Raw genomic sequence first — 22095 nt, forward strand, 5'->3', positions numbered from 1 at the left:
AAATACTAATTATTTTTAGTACGCCGTGGGTTATGTGTGTATTTTATTGCTGAGGAAAATAGTTTTATGTTTGTGCCTGAAACTGTTTTAGAAAATAATTAGTCGGGTAATATAGACTGCAAAAATAATGATATTGATCAGAGACTTATATTACAGATCAAATACAGCTAGATATGTACGTATGTAAGGGAAACTAGTAGGTAGTCTCCCTTCGCCATATGGGTGTATTCGATTTGCCGTGAAACATGTAACTGACATTTCAAAATATAAAATCGACGAAAGTTTTTGTTTTGGCTTATTTACAATTGTGTGTGTTTTTTATTATTATTATTATTATTTCTTACCATGATTAGCTGTTGATATTTGTAGAAAATTATTAGCATTTTATGTGAAAATTTACATACTTTGTGATATTTTAATATCATCCTTTTTACTGACTACTGTCAGAGACAAAGATAACATGTTATCTTCATCTCTGCTACAATAGTGACACAAACAGACCAATATTGCACTACTGTCATTTTGTAAGCTTTGTTTGTATTAGAATTACATTCCTTAATAGGTAGGCATTAATTAAAGCATATTTTGATTACATATCTGGCCCCTCTGTCATTAGTATTATTATGTTTAATTATGCTTATGTAATGGACAAAAGTACTTATTCTAATTGGAAAATGACTTGCTGCGTAGGAATGATTTGGTGAGGTATCTGTAATGAGCGCATTTATTTTGCGCGGAGGGGTCTAAATTGCTGCAACTCTGTCATTAGTATTATCATGTTTAATCATGCTTATGTAATGGACAAAAGTACTTATTCTAATTGGAAAATGACTTGCTGCGTAGGAATGATTTGGTGAGGTATCTGTAATGAGCGCATTTATTTTGCGCGGAGGGGTCTAAATTGCTGCAACACTTGTGCATAATGTTTTTTTTCTTCTTTTTTACTGTCTTGTTTAATATTATTTGCACGTTTCTTTATTATTTTTTTTTCATATAAGAACCAACATTATGGTTGTTTTTTGGCATGTATCAATGGTTTTAAAGCACACTTATACAAGTCATATTGCTCTGAAAAAGGGAAGATGACTTTGACTAACCTTAGATTTTACAAACTTCAAAAGCACCTCACCAACTGACGCTAAGAGATACAAAAGCCCAGTTATTCGAACCCGTTAAATCGCCTCGTACTATAACGCATGAATAACCGGCTGCTGCAATTCTTACGCCTGAACAGTGACAACTATACGATTGATATTTGACATTAAGCTTTGGTTATAATCATCTTTATTTGATATAATTAAAAATTATGGTCTTTGGGTAATACAAATAGGAACATAATTACATTACTTATTTCATTTTTACGAGATTATTATGTATAAGACATGAAGTATAATATAGATTATTATTATAAACGATAAATGCTATTGTTATAATTTTCGTATGATATGAATATACATGTATAGATTTTAACAGTCATGTAAACAGGAAAATTGTTTACCAAGCATCAACAATGAGTTTTTAGTTAGACCATACGTCGCACTAAGACAGTAATGGTCTTATATGTCGATTCTATCTTTACTGGTGTACCATCAGTGCATTTGTTCTGGCACGAACGGGAAACTGACCAGAGCCACAGATGATCCATAATTAAGTGATGCATATTTGCACACACATATATACGTGTTTATGAATATACACATATTGTTTAATATAATTGCAACATGATAGCGGCGGTATATAGAAAAATTCAGTCCATAATGAACCGCTGAGATGAAGCTTTACTTTCAAAGACAAAATTAATTATTTTCAACAGAATATTTGTTCATCAATACTCTATTAATTCATCTTTGAGCTTCCAATTTTCAGGTTTTCGTACATGTTCACATTGTCACTGGTATCGTACGTTTGAAGGGCTGAAAAGTAAAGATATTTTTGATCTTTAAGAAAATATATCACTAGGCAATTAAACATCAGTTTTTAAAGGTTTTAATAACAAACTATTTTTATCGTAACGATCTTGCATTAGTTTGCAACTTTGAAAACGAGTTTGATATCACTATATTGTGCTTAAGAAAAACTAATCCCTGTATTCTCTATATTTTCATGTAGCAGAAAATATATGTTTTTCCAAGGTAACTGAGTTTTGCTTCCGTAGAATCGATATTTATTTACCAAAATTGAACGTTAAAATTTTAATAATGAATTATATGAATAATACAGAATGCCTCATGGCCGATGCGAACATTTCAAAAAACATTTATGTGCGAATTGAACAAACTTCGGACTTGAGTTCTCAACAGGTGCAAATTTTTGCCAAAATGCTATTTTTTTCTTAAACTCAAATATTCAAGGTATGCAACTAATAAAAACTTAAAAAGTTATGCATGCACGTTATCTGTACCTGGTCCCTTTTTTCAAGTCGTTTGCAAAAATATCACCATGACGCCTTGTGAATGCATTGACAATCTGTATTCAAGTATTTATATTGCACACAACTTAATCACATTTTCAGGTTGACATACCCTTGTTGTGTGACTTGTGCATTGACTCAATTTGTTTAAATGAATTTTGATTAAAATATCATACTTTTTGGTTGTTTAGCATAATATTTCTTACCTATGTCATTTTTGCTGGTTGAGGCGGCTTGAAATCGAGAATCGTCCTTTCTTATATCTAAACTGTCATAGGTTTCTAATCTATGGAATGTATGTATTTAAACATAATAAACTTCTTTTGACAGCAGAGTACAAGATATTTGTTATAATTTCGAACAAGAATAATTAGAAAATAAATACATGTAAATAGAAATATGTTGGTACTTTTTTCTATTTTTTTTCTTTTTTTTTCTTTTTTTCTATTTTTGCTAAACGGTTAAATTCCTATTTACAATAGCATAACACTTTGTTACGGTACGTTTTATTCTGTTTAAGTATAGTATACGTTTGTAATGTAACTCTTTCAAAAATCGACCATATGGTTATGGACATATTGCATGATGATTCCAAAACAAGCTGTAAACAATGTCACCAGATTTAGCTTAAGATCCTTACAAATTTATTTCATTCTGAACAGCGCGCTCCACTTTTTTTCAATGCTGGATATTAAATAAAATCAACACAGAAAAGAGAACAAAACTCCGCAACCGTATTATCAGACTTAAACGGTTTTTGAGAAAAATACATTTGAAATAATAAAGAAAAATAGGTTTTTGGACTATCTCCCCTTATTTAATTTCATTTCAAATTTGATAGTGAACAAATTCTCCTCGTTAAAAGTGAATATTTTCACACTTTAAAGTATTGTAGCAATTAAACAACAGGGCCTTAGTTTGCTCACCTGACGAATCGAACTCATCCGAGCAATTACTTAGACAAGCATCCTGGTAATTGAGTAAAACATGTGACCACTAGAGTTTTAACAAAGTTGTGCCATATTTGGGCAGTGTGACCTAGTTTTTGACCCAAGGGGATGCATATTTTATCTAGACTTAGAAATCATCAAAACAAACTTGCAGACCTACCAATTTCCAGGATATTTGGATAACAAAAGTAGCAACTAGAGAGTTAATACGATTTCTCTATTTTAGTTTTTCAACAGAGATGACCCATGTTCGAACTCATACGAGCAATTAATTAGACAAGTATCCTGACCATGTTTGATGACAATTGAGTCAAATTGTGAACAATAGAATGTTAACAGGGATTTTGGATATTTTGACGGTGGTGTTGTGATCTAGTTTTTGACCCTATGTGACCCATATTTGAACTTGATCTAGAAATCATCAAAACAAACTTTCAGACCAACGTTCAGGATATTTGAATCAAAACAGAAGCCACTAGAGTGTTAACAAGATTTTTCAATTCTATAAATAGAAACACACAATTCTATAAATAGTAACATGCAATTCTAAAAATAGAAACACGCAATTCTAAAAATAGTAACACGCAATTCTAAAAATAGTAACATGCAATTTTTATAAATAGTAACACGCAATTTCAAAAAATAGAAACAGGCAATTCTAAAAATAGTAATACGCAATTCTATAAATAGAAACACGCAATTCTAAAAATAGAAACATGCAATTCTAAAAACAGAAACACGCAATTCTATAAATAGTAACACACAATTCTATAAATAGAAACACACAATTCTAAAAATTAATACACGCAATTCAAAAAATAGAAACACTCAATTCTAAAAATAGTAACAAGCAATTTCTATAAATAGTAACACGCAATTTCAAAAAATAGTAACATGCAATTCTATAAATAGAAACACGCAATTCTAAAAATAGAAACACGCAATTCTATAAATAGAAACACGCAATTCTAAAAATAGTAACACGCAATTCTAAAAATAGTAACACGCAATTCTAAAAATAGAAACACGCAATTCTAAAAATAGAAACACGCAATTCTAAAAATAGAAACAAGCAATTCTAAAAATAGTAACAAGCAATTTCTATAAATAGTAACACGCAATTCTAAAAATAGTAACACGCAATTCTAAAAATAGAAACACGCAATTCTAAAAATAGTAACACGCAATTCTAAAAATAGTAACACGCAATTTCTATAAATAGTAACACGCAATTTCAAAAAATAGAAACACGCAATTCTAAAAATAGTAATACGCAATTCTATAAATAGAAACACGCAATTCTAAAAATAGAAACACGCAATTCTAAAAATAGAAACACGCAATTCTAAAAATAGAAACACGCAATTCTAAAAATAGTAACACGCAATTCTAAAAATAGAAACACGCAATTCTAAAAATAGAAACACGCAATTTCTATAAATAGTAACACGCAATTTCTAAAAATAGAAACACGCAATTCTAAAAATAGAAACACGCAATTCTATAAATAGAAACAAGCGATTTTATAAACAGAATCACGCAATTCTAAAAATAGAAACACGCAATTTCTATAAATAGTAACACGCAATTTCTAAAAATAGAAACACGCAATTCTAAAAATGAAACACGCAATTTTATAAATAGAAACAAGCAATTCTATAATTAGAATTACACAATACTAAAAATAGAAACAAGCAATTCTAAAAACAGAAACACGCAATTCTATAAATAGTAACATGCAATTCTATAAATAGAAACACGCAAATCTATAAATAGAAACACACAATTCTAAAAATAGAAACATGCAATATACGTTGTTGTTGTTCTTTTTGTTGATGATGATGATGATGATGATGATGATGATGATAGCTATGTATAAATATAAATATACACACACACACCAATAAATATATAGTTATGGTCATTTAATGCACAAATCTGAAAAATTCAGAAATTTAACCTTCAAGGTCAAGGTCATTAAAGAGCCCAAGCAAATTTGGGTTTGATAAACAACAATGTTCCGTTATAATATGAAGTTGATCCCTTCAATAATAGCAAAGTTACAGTCAGTTACAGCCAAAACAATGAAAATTTCAATAATTTGACCTTCAAAGACAATGTCATTAATGAGTGAAGGTCAAAGTATTTCGGTATATTTTTAAGAGTTATCCTTGAAAATTATTATGTTCAAGTTTCAAGACAATCCATTCAAAAATAACAAAGTTACAGCAAATAATAGCCAAAAAAATGAATATTTCAATAATTTGACCTTCAAAGTCAAGGTGAAGGTCAAGGTCTGGCTGGTTATTTTTAAGGGATATCCTTGAAGATTATTATGTCCAAGTTTGAAGACAATCCATTCAAAAATAACAAAGTTACAGCCAATAACAGCATGAACAAGAAAAAATTGGACTTTTAACCTTGAAGGTCAAGGTCATTTATGGATGAAGGTCAAGGTTAGTGTGGTCTACTGAAAGGTCCAAGGATTCTTGTGGCCAAGTATGAAGACAATACACCAAAAAATAAAAAAGTTATGATCCAGGTACAAGTTTGCGGACGGCAACGGGAACGGCAACGGGAACGACAACGGCAACGCCGACCCGACTATAACAATACCTCTACTTAAAAAAAAAAAAAGTCGAGCTAACAACAAAAAACGCCAAACATATCGTATATCTTTCATTTTAAGGGTCGATTCACTAAGTTCTTCCCTTTTGTTATTTGAAAAGAGGTGTGTTGGAATATTATCAAACAATAAATGAAAGAAGGGTCGATTTACTACGTTCTTCCCTTTTGTTATTTGAAAAGTGGTGTGTTGGAATATTATCAAACGAAACAGAGGAAATGGGTAGTTACATTGAATAACTTATTGACTGATTGAAACCGGTATCAGTCCGTTTAGTCAAATATGAAGAGGGTTGAGTTAAAACTCGTAATATTTCGGCCTCTATCTTCGGGGCATCGTTATATTTTCAATAAAACTATCTATACACTATTCTGAATATTTGCCAAAAATGTTTACTAATGAAATATAAAAATGTCAGGCAAGCTGTTAAGCCATCTCTTTTACACACATTTCACAATTTCAGGGGTATAAATAAAACTACAAAATGTTTCTTAACGTATTAGTTTTGTCAAACTATTGACATCGAAAATCATAAACTAAACAGAACTAGAAAAAAGAATGTTCACCAATTAAACTAAGTTTCCTCAATAAGATTACACATTTCTTTTGATTTCCTTTTTTAAATTATCATTATTATTGTTTCTTTTAGCAAGCATGCAACATTGGCAAAGGAACCATTTTTTGCTATTATAACAAACCCTTATGAACTCATTTCTTAACAAAGCTTATAACATATTATTGTGTATAAACTGTGGTGATCTCAAAACAGATAAAATTAAACGGAATGTTAATATAAATGGAAATGTATAGCTTACTTGTTTGCATCCGTTAAACCTGTTTGTATAAAAATGGACAAAAAAAATCAATTCTCGATTTTCAAATAGAATGTAAAGAATGCTTTAACCATAATTATGTTTATTGAACTGTTATTGTTTCTTTTAAGTACGTACAGAATGTTTCAATATTTAGAAACTATGTATGTTTTCAAACACAGTTGATTTATCTTTACAATGCAAGATTATTGAAAAATTAGCGAATATAATGTTGTCAAATATTGTAATTCATAAATTCAGCAATTGATAACTGATCCATTTTCTTATTTTATCAATAACATATAAAATGATCGGTAGTTCACTTAGTGTTTTATCAAGTTTTTCAAGTCTTACCATGAAGGTCTTCATATTGTACATTTGATGTTGAATCAAACTGAGCTGTTCTGTGAAATATAAATGAATTCCCACAAGAGTGATTATCATGATACAAAATAAAGTACTAAATGTACATTCTAGTGAGTTAAAACTGAAACAAAATATATATGTAAATACCTTTAAAATATCTTTAAAGACTAAGGAAACGTGATATTATGTGTATATCGTTACATTTTCAACTATCTAAACAATATTCTGAATGTTTTCGGAAATAGAGGTTTACTATTCAAATATAAACATGCAAATCAATTCAGAGCCAGCTAAATAAATAAATCTTTGAAATATATTTGTATGTGAGCTCTGTTTTACGCATTAACATAAAAATACTTACGATTCATATAAATTTTGCATAGTTTGTTCTGTTGGGAAGAAAAGACATGTTTTATTAAAGGTGTCAAACATATATATGTAAACTAAAAATGTCTCAATAAATATTTATATAATAAGGTATATCGTGAACAAATTAAAATATATACGAGGGGTGTTCGGGAAGTTTAAGGACTTTTGATGTAGTTTGATAAATAATAGGAATTGAAAAGCAAGAAAAATACCATAAAATATTTAATTCTTTAACAGCCAGCTGTAAAAATTACAATGAAATACATTAAACAATAAGTAAATTACATATAAAACAAAACATACACCGAAGCAAACCCGGAGCACGCTAACTTCACGTCAGTGCTAAATATGTTAACGTCAAATTCCCCGATCGTCATATCGACTCACTTCTCGACGTAACCTCCATTCACAGCGATACATTTTTAATGCCTCTTGACTCATTTGTCGTACGTGTCCTTGTACCAGATGTTGTCGAATGACGAAACTATTCTCTGGGTTTCAATTGTAATTCCAACCCGGAATAAAAGCGTCGACCATGCAGCTGTGCTTTGATTTCCGAAAAAAAAAACAACGGAAATCCATCGGTCGACCGCATCGCTTGTCATCCTATATTGACTTTATTCCGTTTCGGAACATGCCGTGCCATCTAAATACTAGCGATCTGCAGCATTTCTTTGTTGTTCTAGATGCTTGAATCATTTTATACGTCTCCGTTGGTGTCTTTTCAATTCCTACACAAAACTTAACGATTTCCCTGACTTCAATGTGGCCTATTGACGTCATTTTTCTCTTGATTTGTGTAAGCACCAGTGATGTTAAAACTGTTGTTATTAAAACAATTGTAACGCTTTACAAGTAGAATTTTCAGAAAATGACATTGACGTTGTATTTTACGCTCGTGCTTTTTCGTGACGTTTTCAATTGTAATTTAAGAAAATTATTATCAATTAAATATATCGGAACCATTTACTTAAATACGATAAAATCGGAGTGCTCCGGGTATGCGTTATGCGGTTCCTAAATAAAACAAGTTTCGAGCGGTATTTGTCTATTCTTGATAGTGAGCGTTATACTACATATTGAGCACATATTTAAATTACATTTTGTGAAATATGGATAAAACCCACCATAAGGAATAAAATACAGCAAAAATCCTTAAACTTCCCGAACACCCCTCGTATATATATATTCAGAAAATCGCTCTATGATTTTTACTGTTAACGTACCAAACTCTAGCCTGGGATTCATGCGTTGATAGTTTTTGCTTATTTATAACAATTTTTTTTATTCATAACATTTGCGCTAAAATATTCCGTATCCGTTCGTTGTTTTGATACTACTATGTCGATTTGCAAAAACATAACAAAAAATCGACGGACTGGAACCCAGGCTAACCAAACTCATACATAATGCGTAACATATAAAACACATAAACATGAAATTGCTTACTCTGTTATATATTGTACAAATAATGTATACCTTTTGCTGTTTTTCTTTTCTTCCAAATGAAAATCCCGATGCAAATAGAGGAAACAATTAGTACAACTGAAATAATCACAGCCGCTATTACTCCAGTTCTATCATCTTGTTTGTCGCCCTCAAATTCTAGAATGTAAATTTATCACTTTAGTTTCCAAAGTAACACAATAAATTTAGATTGATTTCGGTCTTATTATAATCGTTTAGAACACGTAAGCACTTTAAAGGCTTTTATAAGAAGTAAACATTTTATTTTGAATATTCAACCAAAAATATTTGTTACCTGTTTCTAAAACAACATCAAATGTTGTTGCTAAAACAATATGTTCAGATCCTCCTTTTGAATTGAGAGAAAATATTCGAGCAGTATATTTTCCTGGTGAAAGACCCGTTATATTTACAGTATAGAAAGTACTGTTAACTCTATATTTACTGTCTATCTCGCTAACATTTAACAGATTTGTCCATGTTTCTGTACCCGCTATCGATGTTTGTATAATAAAATATTGTTGAAGTCCTCCATTGAAATCTTTTTGCCACACAAATTTCAGTATGTTATTTGCAGACAGGAACTGTAAGAATTTAGGTGGCAATGGTGGACCTGAAAATTTGAAAATAAATCTCCAGTTCCGACATGTATTAAAACACATATCTAAACAAATCAGACCAATAATATTTTTGAATCAAAGAAAATTCTCTCAAAACGCCGGTGTATATGACATTTATTTTATGTGACTCCGACACTATGTAGTTCGACATTAAGAGATATTATGTCGGTTTTAGAAAATAAAAGAAAACAAAAACGAAATAACAATTTAGTTTGCTTAAATGGTATAAAGTTATATCCTATGAAATATTAAATAAAACTAAAAACATATTATCAGTAAAATTAAATTGGATCCATTATCAAATGGGAAAAATTGTAACATAGAATATCCTTTATATTTAACACATATGAATATTGTTTAAATTGTCTAAGTAAATAAATGCTTGTCGTAGCAAACAGTCTTTTTCACTTCTAGAAGAAGACTCTTTTCAAGAAAATACGACTAACTGTATCTAACGTATACAACGATAAAGTGTAACAACAGATATGTTAATACACACATTTAATTATAAACAGATCTAACGGAAAATAATATAATATCGTTCAAAAGTCACATGGCCTTTAAGCCTTAAGCAGTACATCATGATAGTTAATTTTATTCGCACGGTATTTAGAGCTCCTAATTCAATCGGACATAAAACTCTTTAACCATTAACAACCAAAATGTTAAAATGAATGTTTTCAATAAAGAGTCATATTAACTAATCAATTATGTCGCTCTACATTGAAAAAGACAGTTAACATGTACTAGTATTGCGTCAATGTTATATGGATAACATTTTGGAACTCGATTTTGGTACGTTTACACATTTAAATTCTTAACGCAATGGCAGATATTTTTTTAGGGGGATGGCAGTAAGTGTAATGCAATCTTTTAAAATCAGACGTTATAAAAAAATAGTAGTTTTGTGAAAAGCAAACATACAAATAAAAAAGTCAGTGCTAAGTATTCAATAATTACTTGTTCCTGACAATTTTGCCAACCATTATACAGAGCATAAAAGTAGGTGTCACTTTCATAGACTCAATACTCTCATAACTATTTTCATTTTAGGACTTCGAAAAGTCTAAATTATCCAGGCTGTTGTTTTACTATCAAGCAATGAATAGTTGAGCACACTGTTCTTGTTAATAGATAAGTAGCGAGATGTAAAATTCTCTTTCGGATAATTTTCACTTTAGTTACAGTGCAAATACGCTAGAGCCATCGTAAGAAACAATAGTAAAGGTTGATCATCGCGAATTTTTTTACATATTATTTCTCGAGAGGATTAACATTGAATGGCGCAAAAGTTTCAATCGAATATGTATAATTTCACTTCTTTATCTATAAAAATACAGAAGGGCGACACAAGACTTTTGCAAAAAGAATGACACCGTATATTGCAGCTGCATTAAATCCAGACGGAAGATTACAGTTACTTAAGACGTCACTTTTTAACAGCTCTGCTGTCGTACAATCGTATAAAATTGTACACACCTTAAAGTATATGTAGTTACAGTTTTAACGTATAAATGAGATTATCCTTTTCCGAAAAAAAGAATGTCTCAACACAGAAAAAAGTACTTCGTTTTAGAAAAATGCACCTTTATATAATATATGACACAGATTTGAAGAATAAATATCTGCACTTCCATTTTGTACAGTTTTAGTTGATAAGACCATACCCAAACTTGCCTTTAAAAAAATGAAAAAATAGAAATCAAGTGACACCAATAAGGCGTTCTTTGGGGGTATTTTTGTTGATGTTTTTTTATTCATTTTTGCCAACCATTTTAAACACTTACAGGGGATAATGCTTACTTGTTTACCGCGGATGTAAGGAACCCCACATATGAAAATATTTAGGGCTTCATGGTGAATATTGATGATTGTAAATGAAATCATGTCTGCTTACCTTCCGCTATCACATGAAAAAAAGCCTGCGTTGTATCAAGAACATTTGTGATTATGAATGAATAATTTCCGAAATCTTCTTCCTTAGCATCATTCAACGTGAGATAAATTACATTCCCTTGTAGTGTTACATCTTTTCCGTAAAATTTTGTCTTTACAGAATCATCCATGACAGTAAACATATCACTAGAAATAGACTGACCGTCATATCTTTTAATTTCTATACTGTCAAGTACAGGATTGCTGTAAATTGGGATTTCAATATTTATTGCGTCTCCCGTTGAACCAGAAAATCGAAGATCATCTTTAAGAATCTTTGGAGACACTGTAATTAGAAAAAAAATATTATAATATACATCGATTACACAGGAATGTGAAAAATATTGAGGAAGTGTTCAGCAAAAACACGGATATATGGACGAAAGTAGCAACATTTTAAGTAAACGGACCAATATATCTAAATATATAATTATACAAACTTTCCTGTTTATCGCAACTAATCAATTAAATTCTTGATGGATAATAGAATTAAACCCTATCAAAAATGTTTCATGACCTTGCAAGTTACCTAAATACCAACTGTAGAATAATGTATTTTCTCTAAGTCATCTAAAGGTAAAATACTCAACAAAACTTTTCACTGTTGCTTTCAATGTTGTTTTGACAGAATAAACTGTATCAAAATATAAGAACAATTTAGCAAATGTGATCAATTTGAAAATTATACCTTGATTAACAATGCCAGTGGTTTTGGCTGGAGGCAAGGGCTTTATAAGAAACTGATGAAAAAATGCCGGTCCAAAAAAGGAGCAACTATTTTTGCTGAAATCAGCTCTAAGCAAGATTTTCTTTAAATAAATAAGACATAAAAATGCAAGTGTGCGGAGAAGAAAATGTTGAAGGAAGGTCGTACGGGTAATATAAAATCACAAAAACTCACACTAAAAACACCGACTAGCTTAAAATGCAAATTGTGTGTGTTTGAGCCTAATCATTGATAAAAGCGGTACGTGGAGCCACTCTCCGAACATCCGCCACACATTTGATTGGGTAATCAGAACTTGCACTTAAAATATGAAAACAAGAGCGATCACTGATCACGTGTGTTGCCTCATGATAGACAATTGCATTTATTGTGTAGCAGGTGACACAAAAAACATTGAAAAATGCGTTTTTATTCAAGGGTTATATTCAAGCGGAGAACCCGTGTAATATGCGCGACTTCTTGAGCTACCGATACATTCTGTAGAGTTCCATTAAAATTGCATAAAGGGTAAAAGAGGAATAGTCTAGCCAAATTCTAAAAAAATAAAAACATTAAAGGGTGATAACTCTGACAATAATCAATGAACCCATTAAGGTATGATCACCCTTACGCTAACTTTTAAAAACATACATTTTGTCATAACATGATATATCAGTTTTGTATAAGACATAAGATTATGCAATATCAATTAATCAGTTTCAAATACGGCCGCCCATTTGTCAATGCTCTTTAAAAAATCTCAATAAAAAACTAAGAAAATAAGATTGCTTTTGGTTTTTATTATCAGTATTAATGTTAGTCCTATAAAATTTATAAATGAGGTCAAAAATGCATTGGCACCACACATAAGTAATAAATTATCAAATAGATAAATACAGAATCCCTAAAGAAAGCCCAACACAGCAAAATTGAAAATGTTGCAGGCTCGGTTTGATTGAGCCTGTTCATGGACGGTACTGGAAAGTGCAAGTAACAAATATGTACACGCTCTATATTCAGATTCTCGTATTTTCAATTTCAACGTAAGGACTTCAAGAAAATGCTTTTCTGAACTTATTTTAAAGTCTTATTATTTCACACCTTAAAAATATAACCAATCTCAGCCTTTGAACCACTTAAAGTTCTAATAGAAATCATTGGATCCACTCTAATCAATTTAGTCTGATGTCAAAACATTGATATTAAATACATACCATACCCCATGTAGATTTGTTTTCATTTACAAAGTCCATAAAATCTATATCAAATGCATTGTCATAATCCATATAGCATTGTTTTCATTTACAAAGTTCAAAACATCTATATCAAATGCATATCATACCCCATATAGCATTGTTTTCATTTACAAAATCCAAAACATCTATATCAAAAGCATTTCCTATTTAGCCTCATTTCAATATTTATGACCAATCATTAAATATATTCCGTCTTGTATTTGAAGTAACAAAGTTTTGACAAAAAGTCAAAAAATGTGAAATAATGAGGTTAATTAACATTTTGTTGAGAACAAAACTGATTCTGGTACACTTAAACACAGCTGAAAAATCAGTATCAGACGCTGCTAGCGCCCCATCCAATATTGTTTGATAGCTGTGTACAATGTCAAACAGAACGAGTATTGTACCCGACAATGCATTATCACCCATAACATAGATATGAACCCCTGAGTAATTTTTATGGCCGAAATAAAAGAATTATTCGATATTTGTAAAATGGCTCCCTAATTTTGGGACTATTGTTTCTAGAATTTTTCCGAACATGTGTCACCCTGGGTTGCCCTTGACAATTTTTCATTTGAAAAACAATGTACAGTCCATCTTCTCCATGTCGCTCATATATAGTTTTTAGGTGAAATTTATTCAGTCCAGAACTAGCAATATTCTCTGCGTTGCACATATTCATGGTTAAATTACTTATTAGAGACCGTTTACAACCATGTCTGAATTATTTCGCATGCAGATTTTTGTTACCCTCTCAGCTGATGGTGAAACTGGGATCTTTGGTACCACAGACTTATCAAACTTCAACCCTGATCCCATGTCGTGTCCAGCTATTTGCATCAAATGTGGTAGTTGATCTCCTCTGACTGAAAAATCACATAGAATAATATGAATCTACCTATTATAAAATGTTACATTTTATTTTACAAATATATGGCATACGTTATAGAAAGGATAAGAAACGATATCTGTAAATCTTGATATTGTTAAAAGTTCTGAAAATTGAACAATTACAACGCGATGTAAAAGTGCTACATCACAAAAATGTCACAAACATCAAAAAATGTGATAAAGTTCTTTCTTACATATCTCAATATATAATCGTTTTAAACAGACTTGGCAATCTAGTGCATTTTTACATGAGATATTGACAGAAAAATAGAACAAAATGTTTACACACTATAGCACGTTTATAAGATTATTTCATAAACTATCCCACTCAATGTTATTTACATATTTCATAACTTTGTATTAAGATGTAACAATGGGAAAGGGTATACATTTTTTCCTGCATGTCTGTATCGAGGGGTGAAAGCGAAAAGGTTCTAACTCACTTGTTTTACAAAATTCACTTTTTTTACATATTTGTAACATAAACACCCATATACATCTTATGTCAAAATATATAAGATTTATTTAACTTATAAAAGGGTGAAATGAAAAATTGTCCAAAGGTTCTAAGTGAAATTAACCTTGTTTTAAAAAGCGAAACATTGAGTATAAAATGTACAGGATTAAATAAAAACAACTCAAACTGCATTAAAATAAGTGAAATCAAAGCAAGTTTGAAAGCTAAACCTTTTATTGGTATATTATTAAATAATATCACATAAGAAATTCATTAGTTTCAGAGGAGAATGTCTTGATTTTGGAAGAAATCTTGAGTACTTAGAACTGTTTCGCAGTTAACTCCACTCATGAAATTATCGATTTTTTAAAAGGGAAACAGTTCTAAGTGTACATGGCCAGTAATGATCATGCACTATCTTTAAGGGTTTTAAGTGCTTGTGAGAAATTGTGTGATGATATTAAAGGTAGGGCTATAGATGACGGTAAGAAATCTGATAATGTTACTGAAAGTGATGCTTTAGCTGGTTGTAATTAATCCAGGGACATAATTGAAGAAAATTTTAGCTTTAAGTTGTGGTCTCACATCCTGGTAGAGCCCTGGTAGACGTCCGGGGATGATCCAGGAACAACCGGGATACATTCATAACTCTTCCTGCAACGTCCGGGATGATCTGGAACATTCGGCATTCAACCCCGGATGGAATAAAATATTTAATATCACCGGAGTGATCCGGGACGGTATAGCTTTACTGGCTTCATCCTTAGCCCTGCCGGGAACGACCGGGTAACGCCAGGGAAGCACTGTAGCTCTGCTGACACAAACTAGGAATGATCTTGGGTATGAAATAGCTAGTAGAGCTACAGAAGAGCCCCGTTGAATGCCAGCAGAGGCCCGGGGAATGCCAGCAGAGCCCTGGTGAATGCTGGCAGAGCCCCTGTAAAAGCCGGCAGAGCCCCGATGAATGCCGGCAGAGCCCCTGTGAAAGCCTGTAGAGCCCCGGAGGATGACGATGGAGCTATCGTTGATCCCTGTAGTGTACCGGCAAAGCCCGCTTCATTTCAAAAGAATTACGGCAATTTGCAATGATTGCACTTGTTTGTAATAAAACCCTTCCCCATTTCCCTTCTGTCCAGTCTTGTATAAGGATTATTCAGAAAATCATCATGAATTACTTATTAAATAGGAGAAAATATCATTTAGAATTATATTAATGAAAATTATGTATCAACATCATCATTTTTGCAAGTTTTCAATCCACTGGGTTCGTATAACCGTGGCTCTGCCAAAATCGTCCTGGGTTCTGCCTGGATCGACTGGGGCTCTGCCTTGGTCAACTGGGGCTCTGCCGGCGTTATCCAGGAATGACCAGGTAAGCACCGGCATGAACCAGAGCTTCACATGGGCTCTGCCTGGATGGGTCCGGGGGCATCATGGGTGTTAGTTGGGAATTACCGTAGTGTTGCCGGGGTAAGTGTGACCGCAACATAAAATTATACCCTGGATCATCCCAGTTACTTACCTGGGTGGTTCTGGGCTCTGCCAGGAGTAAATGAGACCACAACTTTAGATGACAATACAATATCAGGTGATGTTCTTGAAAGTGAGACTACAGGTGATAGTGAGATATTTAGAATGGTTAAAGGCGATTTTTTTATGATAATCAGAAATCTGGGTATGATAAGGTAGGAAAGGTTATAGACAAAATTACAAGATATTATGACTTTGATATATTGGGCATTGCAAATGAACTTGGAGCTATGTGTGAGTCCAAGAAACTGAGTTGTGTAAATATAGCTGGTGCTATGTGTGACACTGAAATATTAAGTAACATGAATGAAAGTGGAGCTATGTGTGCCTCTGAGATATTGAAAAAATGTTAATGTTATGGGTGACTTTGATGTATAAACAATGAAAAAGAAAGAATAGTTATGGGTCACACTTATGCTAATGAAGGTGGCCTTCGGGACTCGGCCTTGAGACATATCATCTATTCTATGTATTGTTGCTACATAGGGGTGTCTCAAGTGTGTTACCCATATTATAAAAAAATAATGTGCAAGTTATTTGTAATGCACAATTTGTAAAATATATTTTCAGTTCAAATATATTCTGGGACGGTTTGTGAAACTGTTTATTGCAAAGATATTCTTGCACTTTGAATGAAGTTTCAGACAAGTCCAACAAGTTTTTCAGAGAATATTGTTCACTATTATATGATTTAAAAATAGCTGTAATCTCATTGGTTCAAACAGTGGTAATCAGAACAAAATTATAAAATCATATTCACTGGCTGAATCGGATTTTCCCTATCTAAATTAGAATCAGACTCATATCCTGAATAACCCTACAGCATGGGGATGCCAGATAAGTTGCGTCATTTGAGCGCATTTTATTTATGAACAGTATAAAAGTGTCATTTTGGCGCATTTTAAAATGGAACTATGGGCTAAGGATGACCTCATTAAGCCGCTTATAATATTTAAGTTGTTTAAAAATGAATGCATAAACTATTGTTAGAAAATATTTGTGGATGAAATTACATTATTTTTTTTCCATGAATAAATATCTTATTGAAGGTAACCATTTTAAATATGAAAGAATATGAATGTAACTGTTTTATTTTGAATATTAAAGAATATGACAGGAAATGCAAGAAAACAAGAGCTGTCACAGAAGACAGCGAAGCTCGACTTATCAAATACTGGAGTAAGGAAGATGAAACTATGAAAGAAAAATCAATTATGATATAAATATATTTTTGTATCAGTATCAAGAAAGCAGTCAAATGTTCTATATTTTGCACAACCTAATGATCTTGTCAATAAAATTAATGCTACTTTAATGGAAAGACAGCAATTTGAAATCTGAAGTCAATCCCTTCAAAAACAAAAATTATAAAAGCAAAGAGAATTTAAAGTAAATTATAAGTTCAAAGTGGAAACAACTCTTGAAAAAAGAAACTAGAATTATGAACCTTGTCATGCATGATGTGACTAATGACAAATAACAATTATTTATCTTAAGTCTAGAGCAGATACCATTTATAACAACAAAGCGGCATGGCCGAGTGGTTAACGCGTCGGACTAGTAATCTAAAACTTTAATCTGAAATCTGGACGCGGATGCCGGGGCAAGGAGGACAGCTCTCCATATACTTTGTATAGTTCACCTGAAAATGATTATCAAATTAATTGGCTTTTGTTTTTGTTTTTTTTCAGGTGTAATTAATGCCCATCATTGTCTTTAAAAGTTGTGTACACTATCAATCATGACCTTTATTTATATTTCTAATTTAAACACAGTCAAACTTAAAATTTCATGAACTTGAAAGTGGAGTAAGAGAATGTCTCATACCTAAAATATGAAATCAAAATAAAAAGTAAAATTTAATGCGAAACAGTCCTATCTGGCAATTTATACTCCATCTCTTACTGAATAATTAGAAATGCCAAAATGTTAATCTATCTTAAATTAAATAAGAAAAAAAAAACATGTTTTTGTTCTATCAAAATGTCACTTGGAACTTTTTCGCTCTAAACATAAAAATCAAAATATGAGAAATTTTAAGTGCGAAACAGTTCTAAGTTACATTTGATTAAATATCTTGTTTGCCAAGTCTTTCCTAGAATTTTTATTACCATTGACATGTTTCTTTAACTTTTTTATGTGTAAAATCAAAGTGTTGTGGAATTTTGCTATTTTACAAACATTTGAGACAGTTTTTTGCTTCTCCTGTAAAATTTTGGAAAATGCACTTAGAACCTTTTCGCTTTCACCCCTCGGTATGTAGAATTTAAAAACAAATGCATTACTTTAGAGCAATGCATTCAGAACTGATCTCTAGAAATGCCTTAAACAAGGAGTTGAAGAGGCGTTTGCATAATATCTTATAAACCGGCAGACACACAAAACAAATACTATATACTGTATTGTTTCAGAATAATTTTTGTGGATGATAAGCTAGTGACTTCTCGGGCATGCTTCAAATCATGTTTGCACTTCTCTGCATGTTTAACGGTGTAAACTCCCGGTGAGAGACCACCTTCAGTATTCATCTGAGTCAAAGCAAAACTATAACTTACGATAAAGTCCGAATATTACTACTGCATATAATTGCAAATATGACCAACTAACTTACAATCTAGGTGTCTAATTAATTATTAAATTATTTACTTAAAAAGATCTCTAAATATCATCATTTGAAACAAAGTACAGTATTAACATATATGTTTCGAGGGAACTAAATGTGCTCATGAAAATATTGCCATTGTTTTCATTTTCAATTTATTCACAAACAAAAGTTATGAAAAGGAAACAAATTTGTTTTTCTAATCTATGCCTATAAATATCAAATAAATTACTGTTTTCAACAAGATTTATAGTAACTTATAGTAATTTTTTTGTTTGTTTGCTTCCTTTTACGCCTTTTTCAACAGTATTTCAGTCATATAGGCGGGTAGTTTCCTAACCATCGTTCCTGGAGAGTTACACCAGTACTAGACTACCTTCCTCCGCGCTAAACTACCAAAGCATCTCCCGGGGATCGAACCCACGCCAGAGAGGTAACTGGATTAGAAGTCATCGACTCTAACCCCTCGACCACGGAGGCGGTCTACTTATTGTAATTTAAGAAAAATATGTTATATAGAGTAAGACAATTATCTAATCTTTATATCACATATAAAGCAATTACTTCCAAAGGTCTTTAGAACAGTTTATAAACAAGGCAACATCAGCAACAACTGTAAAAGAATAAAATTGTAACACATAACATAGGTAGCTTTATTAAACTTACAACAGAAAATAAGAATTCAACTAACTATGAATAACTCCTTAATAAACATAAAGAAAAGCAATGGTAACTGTTTAAATTCTTGAACAATTAATCATAAAAGAAGAAAAGCAACAACTTTTATTTTGTATTCATCTAACTATACCTTTGAAATGTAATTGCGTCCTTCATTTATGAAGTTGAAGTAGTATGAACACGAAAATGCAATGTTTCATTTTAACCATAATGTATGTTCTTGCGGGCTCTTAGTGTCACCTCACGACTTGCATGTTGACACTGTTGACTGCTGCCCAAGTCAATCAGCTGACCAACTTTGGCAATAATAGGAGCCATTATTTCATCAAGTCTTGAACGTAACTTTTCACCAGATAATTCATTTTACCAGGATAATCATAATAAATCAGTACATCTTGTTTCATCTTGTTACGTTTTCTTTTCTTTGTGTTACTTCATCGGCTGCGTCTATCTCTAGAAGCCATTTTACTAGGAAGCGTTCGATGGTATCGGTCTATATTGTTAAACCTTTATACCAACACCGGGAACCAGAGCCTCGTTTTCGTATTCATGCGGAAAGAAGGGAAATAATATTCGTGTGCTTACAGGAAAAAAAGACGGATAATGTCGAAATCCGACGGAAAACTACAAGATCGACAGCGGCGAGTAAGGATGATCATACATTGAAGTTGATGATATGCAAAACTAGACATGGTATTGATCATTACTTTCAGTTTTGATGATTGCAATAAGTTTCTTTGTATACGTTACTTGCAAAACACGCAAAACACCTTTTTTATTCAGGCCATAACTCTGCCAAAAACCATTCAATGTTAAAACCCGTTTTATATGCACAAGTACTTGAAATGCAGATAAATTGTAGAGTTTAATTGCAACTGCATTATTGGTTTAAGAGGAGCAGTTCGGACAAATTTAAAAAAAAATCACGAAAGGTTCATAACTCTGACAAAACTATTGGACCAAAAATGCCAACGATATGCACAACGTAATTTTGTACTGATTACTGATTACTGATTTGTTCTAAGTTTTTGTGGAATAGTCCGGACAAGTTTAGTGACTGACGTAAGGACAGACAGCCAGACAGACAGACTACGGAGAAGAGAGTGTACGTTGCCACTACTCTGTAGAGGCGGCATAAAAAGACCTACTGCAGAACTAAACAGATTCAATTTTGAACGGGTATCAGAGGGAATTAAATGCCAGAGTTCACAAAGAGTTGAACACAAATAAATTTTTGTCGCTTAAACATAACTCATGTCATGTATTTAAACTCCAGGCTTTGTAGATTCTGAATAAGAAATGTAAAGCATTTCCTAATGTATAATTGTTAATGTTAACAAAATATCCACCATAACCTCTCACTGCGTCATTTATATATCTTTCATACGAGGAACGTTCACATACGTATGCATCTAGAACGTAATATTGTTCGGTATTGCAAAAGCACAAAGAAATGAAGGTTACTAGGTAGATTTTAGCGTTACATTAACAGCAGATTCAAATTAAATCCGACTTAGTCCGTGTTAATATATCTCGCTATTACGGTGTTCCGTTTGGACAGTCGTGATTTTTTATTTAGTCTGTTACCGCGATGCACGATGGTACGATGGTGAAAACGAGATGACACGATGGTACGATGGTGAAAACACGATGTTACGATGGTGAAATCACAATGGTACGATGGTGAAATCGCGATGGCGCGATAGTACGATGGGGAAAACGCGATGTTTTCACCATCGTACCATCGTGATTTCACCATCGTACCATCGCGTTATCACCATCGTACCATCGCACCATCGCGCCATCGTGTTTTCACCATTGTGCCATCGCGTTTTCACCATCGTGCCATCGCGTTTTCACCATCGTACCATCGCACTTTCACCATCGTACCATCGCGTTTTCACCATCGTACCATCGTGTTTTCACCATCGTGCCATCGCGATTTCACCATCGTACCATCGCGCTTTCACCATCGTACCATCGCGTTTTCACCATCGTGCCATCGCGATTTCACCATCGTACCATCACTTTTTCACCATCATGCCATCGCGATTTCACCATCGTACCATCGCGCTTTCACCATCGTGCCATCGCGTTTTCACCATCGTACCATCGTGCATCGCGGTAACAGACTATATAAAAAATCACAATTGTCCAAACGGAACACCGTACGCTATACATTGTCTTCTCGAATACTGTAATACAACAAAAACCATCACAGGGCGGGGGCAACCCTTGTCTTTTTTACGTTTACTAAGATAATAAAATAAATGTAAATAAAATCTATAAAAAGAAATTAAAGAGAAAAAGTCGATTTTCTTTTTTTTAAATTCTGACAGATTGGTCAGTTCATACATATTGTTTTGTCAAATTATACTTATTGTTTCATGCAAGTACGGATTATTTCAATAAATAAATAGCAAATTCACAATATA

The 22095-nt window shown here is 32.3% G+C and overlaps 1 protein-coding gene across 1 annotated transcript in view; it reads right to left on the reverse strand.

Annotated features, from left to right (window-relative positions):
• Positions 1 to 1407: 1407 nt before the first annotated feature.
• LOC132713803 (hemicentin-1-like) overlaps positions 1408 to 22095 on the reverse strand; it is a 218853-nt gene continuing 198165 nt past the window's right edge. Inside the window, exons 6-13 of the mRNA XM_060696479.1 lie at positions 11518 to 11841; positions 9296 to 9613; positions 9013 to 9138; positions 7526 to 7553; positions 7153 to 7202; positions 6802 to 6820; positions 2617 to 2696; positions 1408 to 1913 (exon numbers count right to left, since the gene is read on the reverse strand). Coding sequence (XP_060552462.1) covers positions 1837 to 1913; positions 2617 to 2696; positions 6802 to 6820; positions 7153 to 7202; positions 7526 to 7553; positions 9013 to 9138; positions 9296 to 9613; positions 11518 to 11841 — 1022 coding nt within the window. The 3' untranslated portion in view covers positions 1408 to 1836. The remainder of the gene's footprint in view (positions 1914 to 2616; positions 2697 to 6801; positions 6821 to 7152; positions 7203 to 7525; positions 7554 to 9012; positions 9139 to 9295; positions 9614 to 11517; positions 11842 to 22095) is intronic.

The sequence above is a fragment of the Ruditapes philippinarum genome, unplaced genomic scaffold (assembly GCF_026571515.1).
Source record: "Ruditapes philippinarum isolate M1 unplaced genomic scaffold, ASM2657151v2 ctg701_1_1_1_1, whole genome shotgun sequence".
NCBI lineage: Eukaryota > Metazoa > Mollusca > Bivalvia > Venerida > Veneridae > Ruditapes > Ruditapes philippinarum.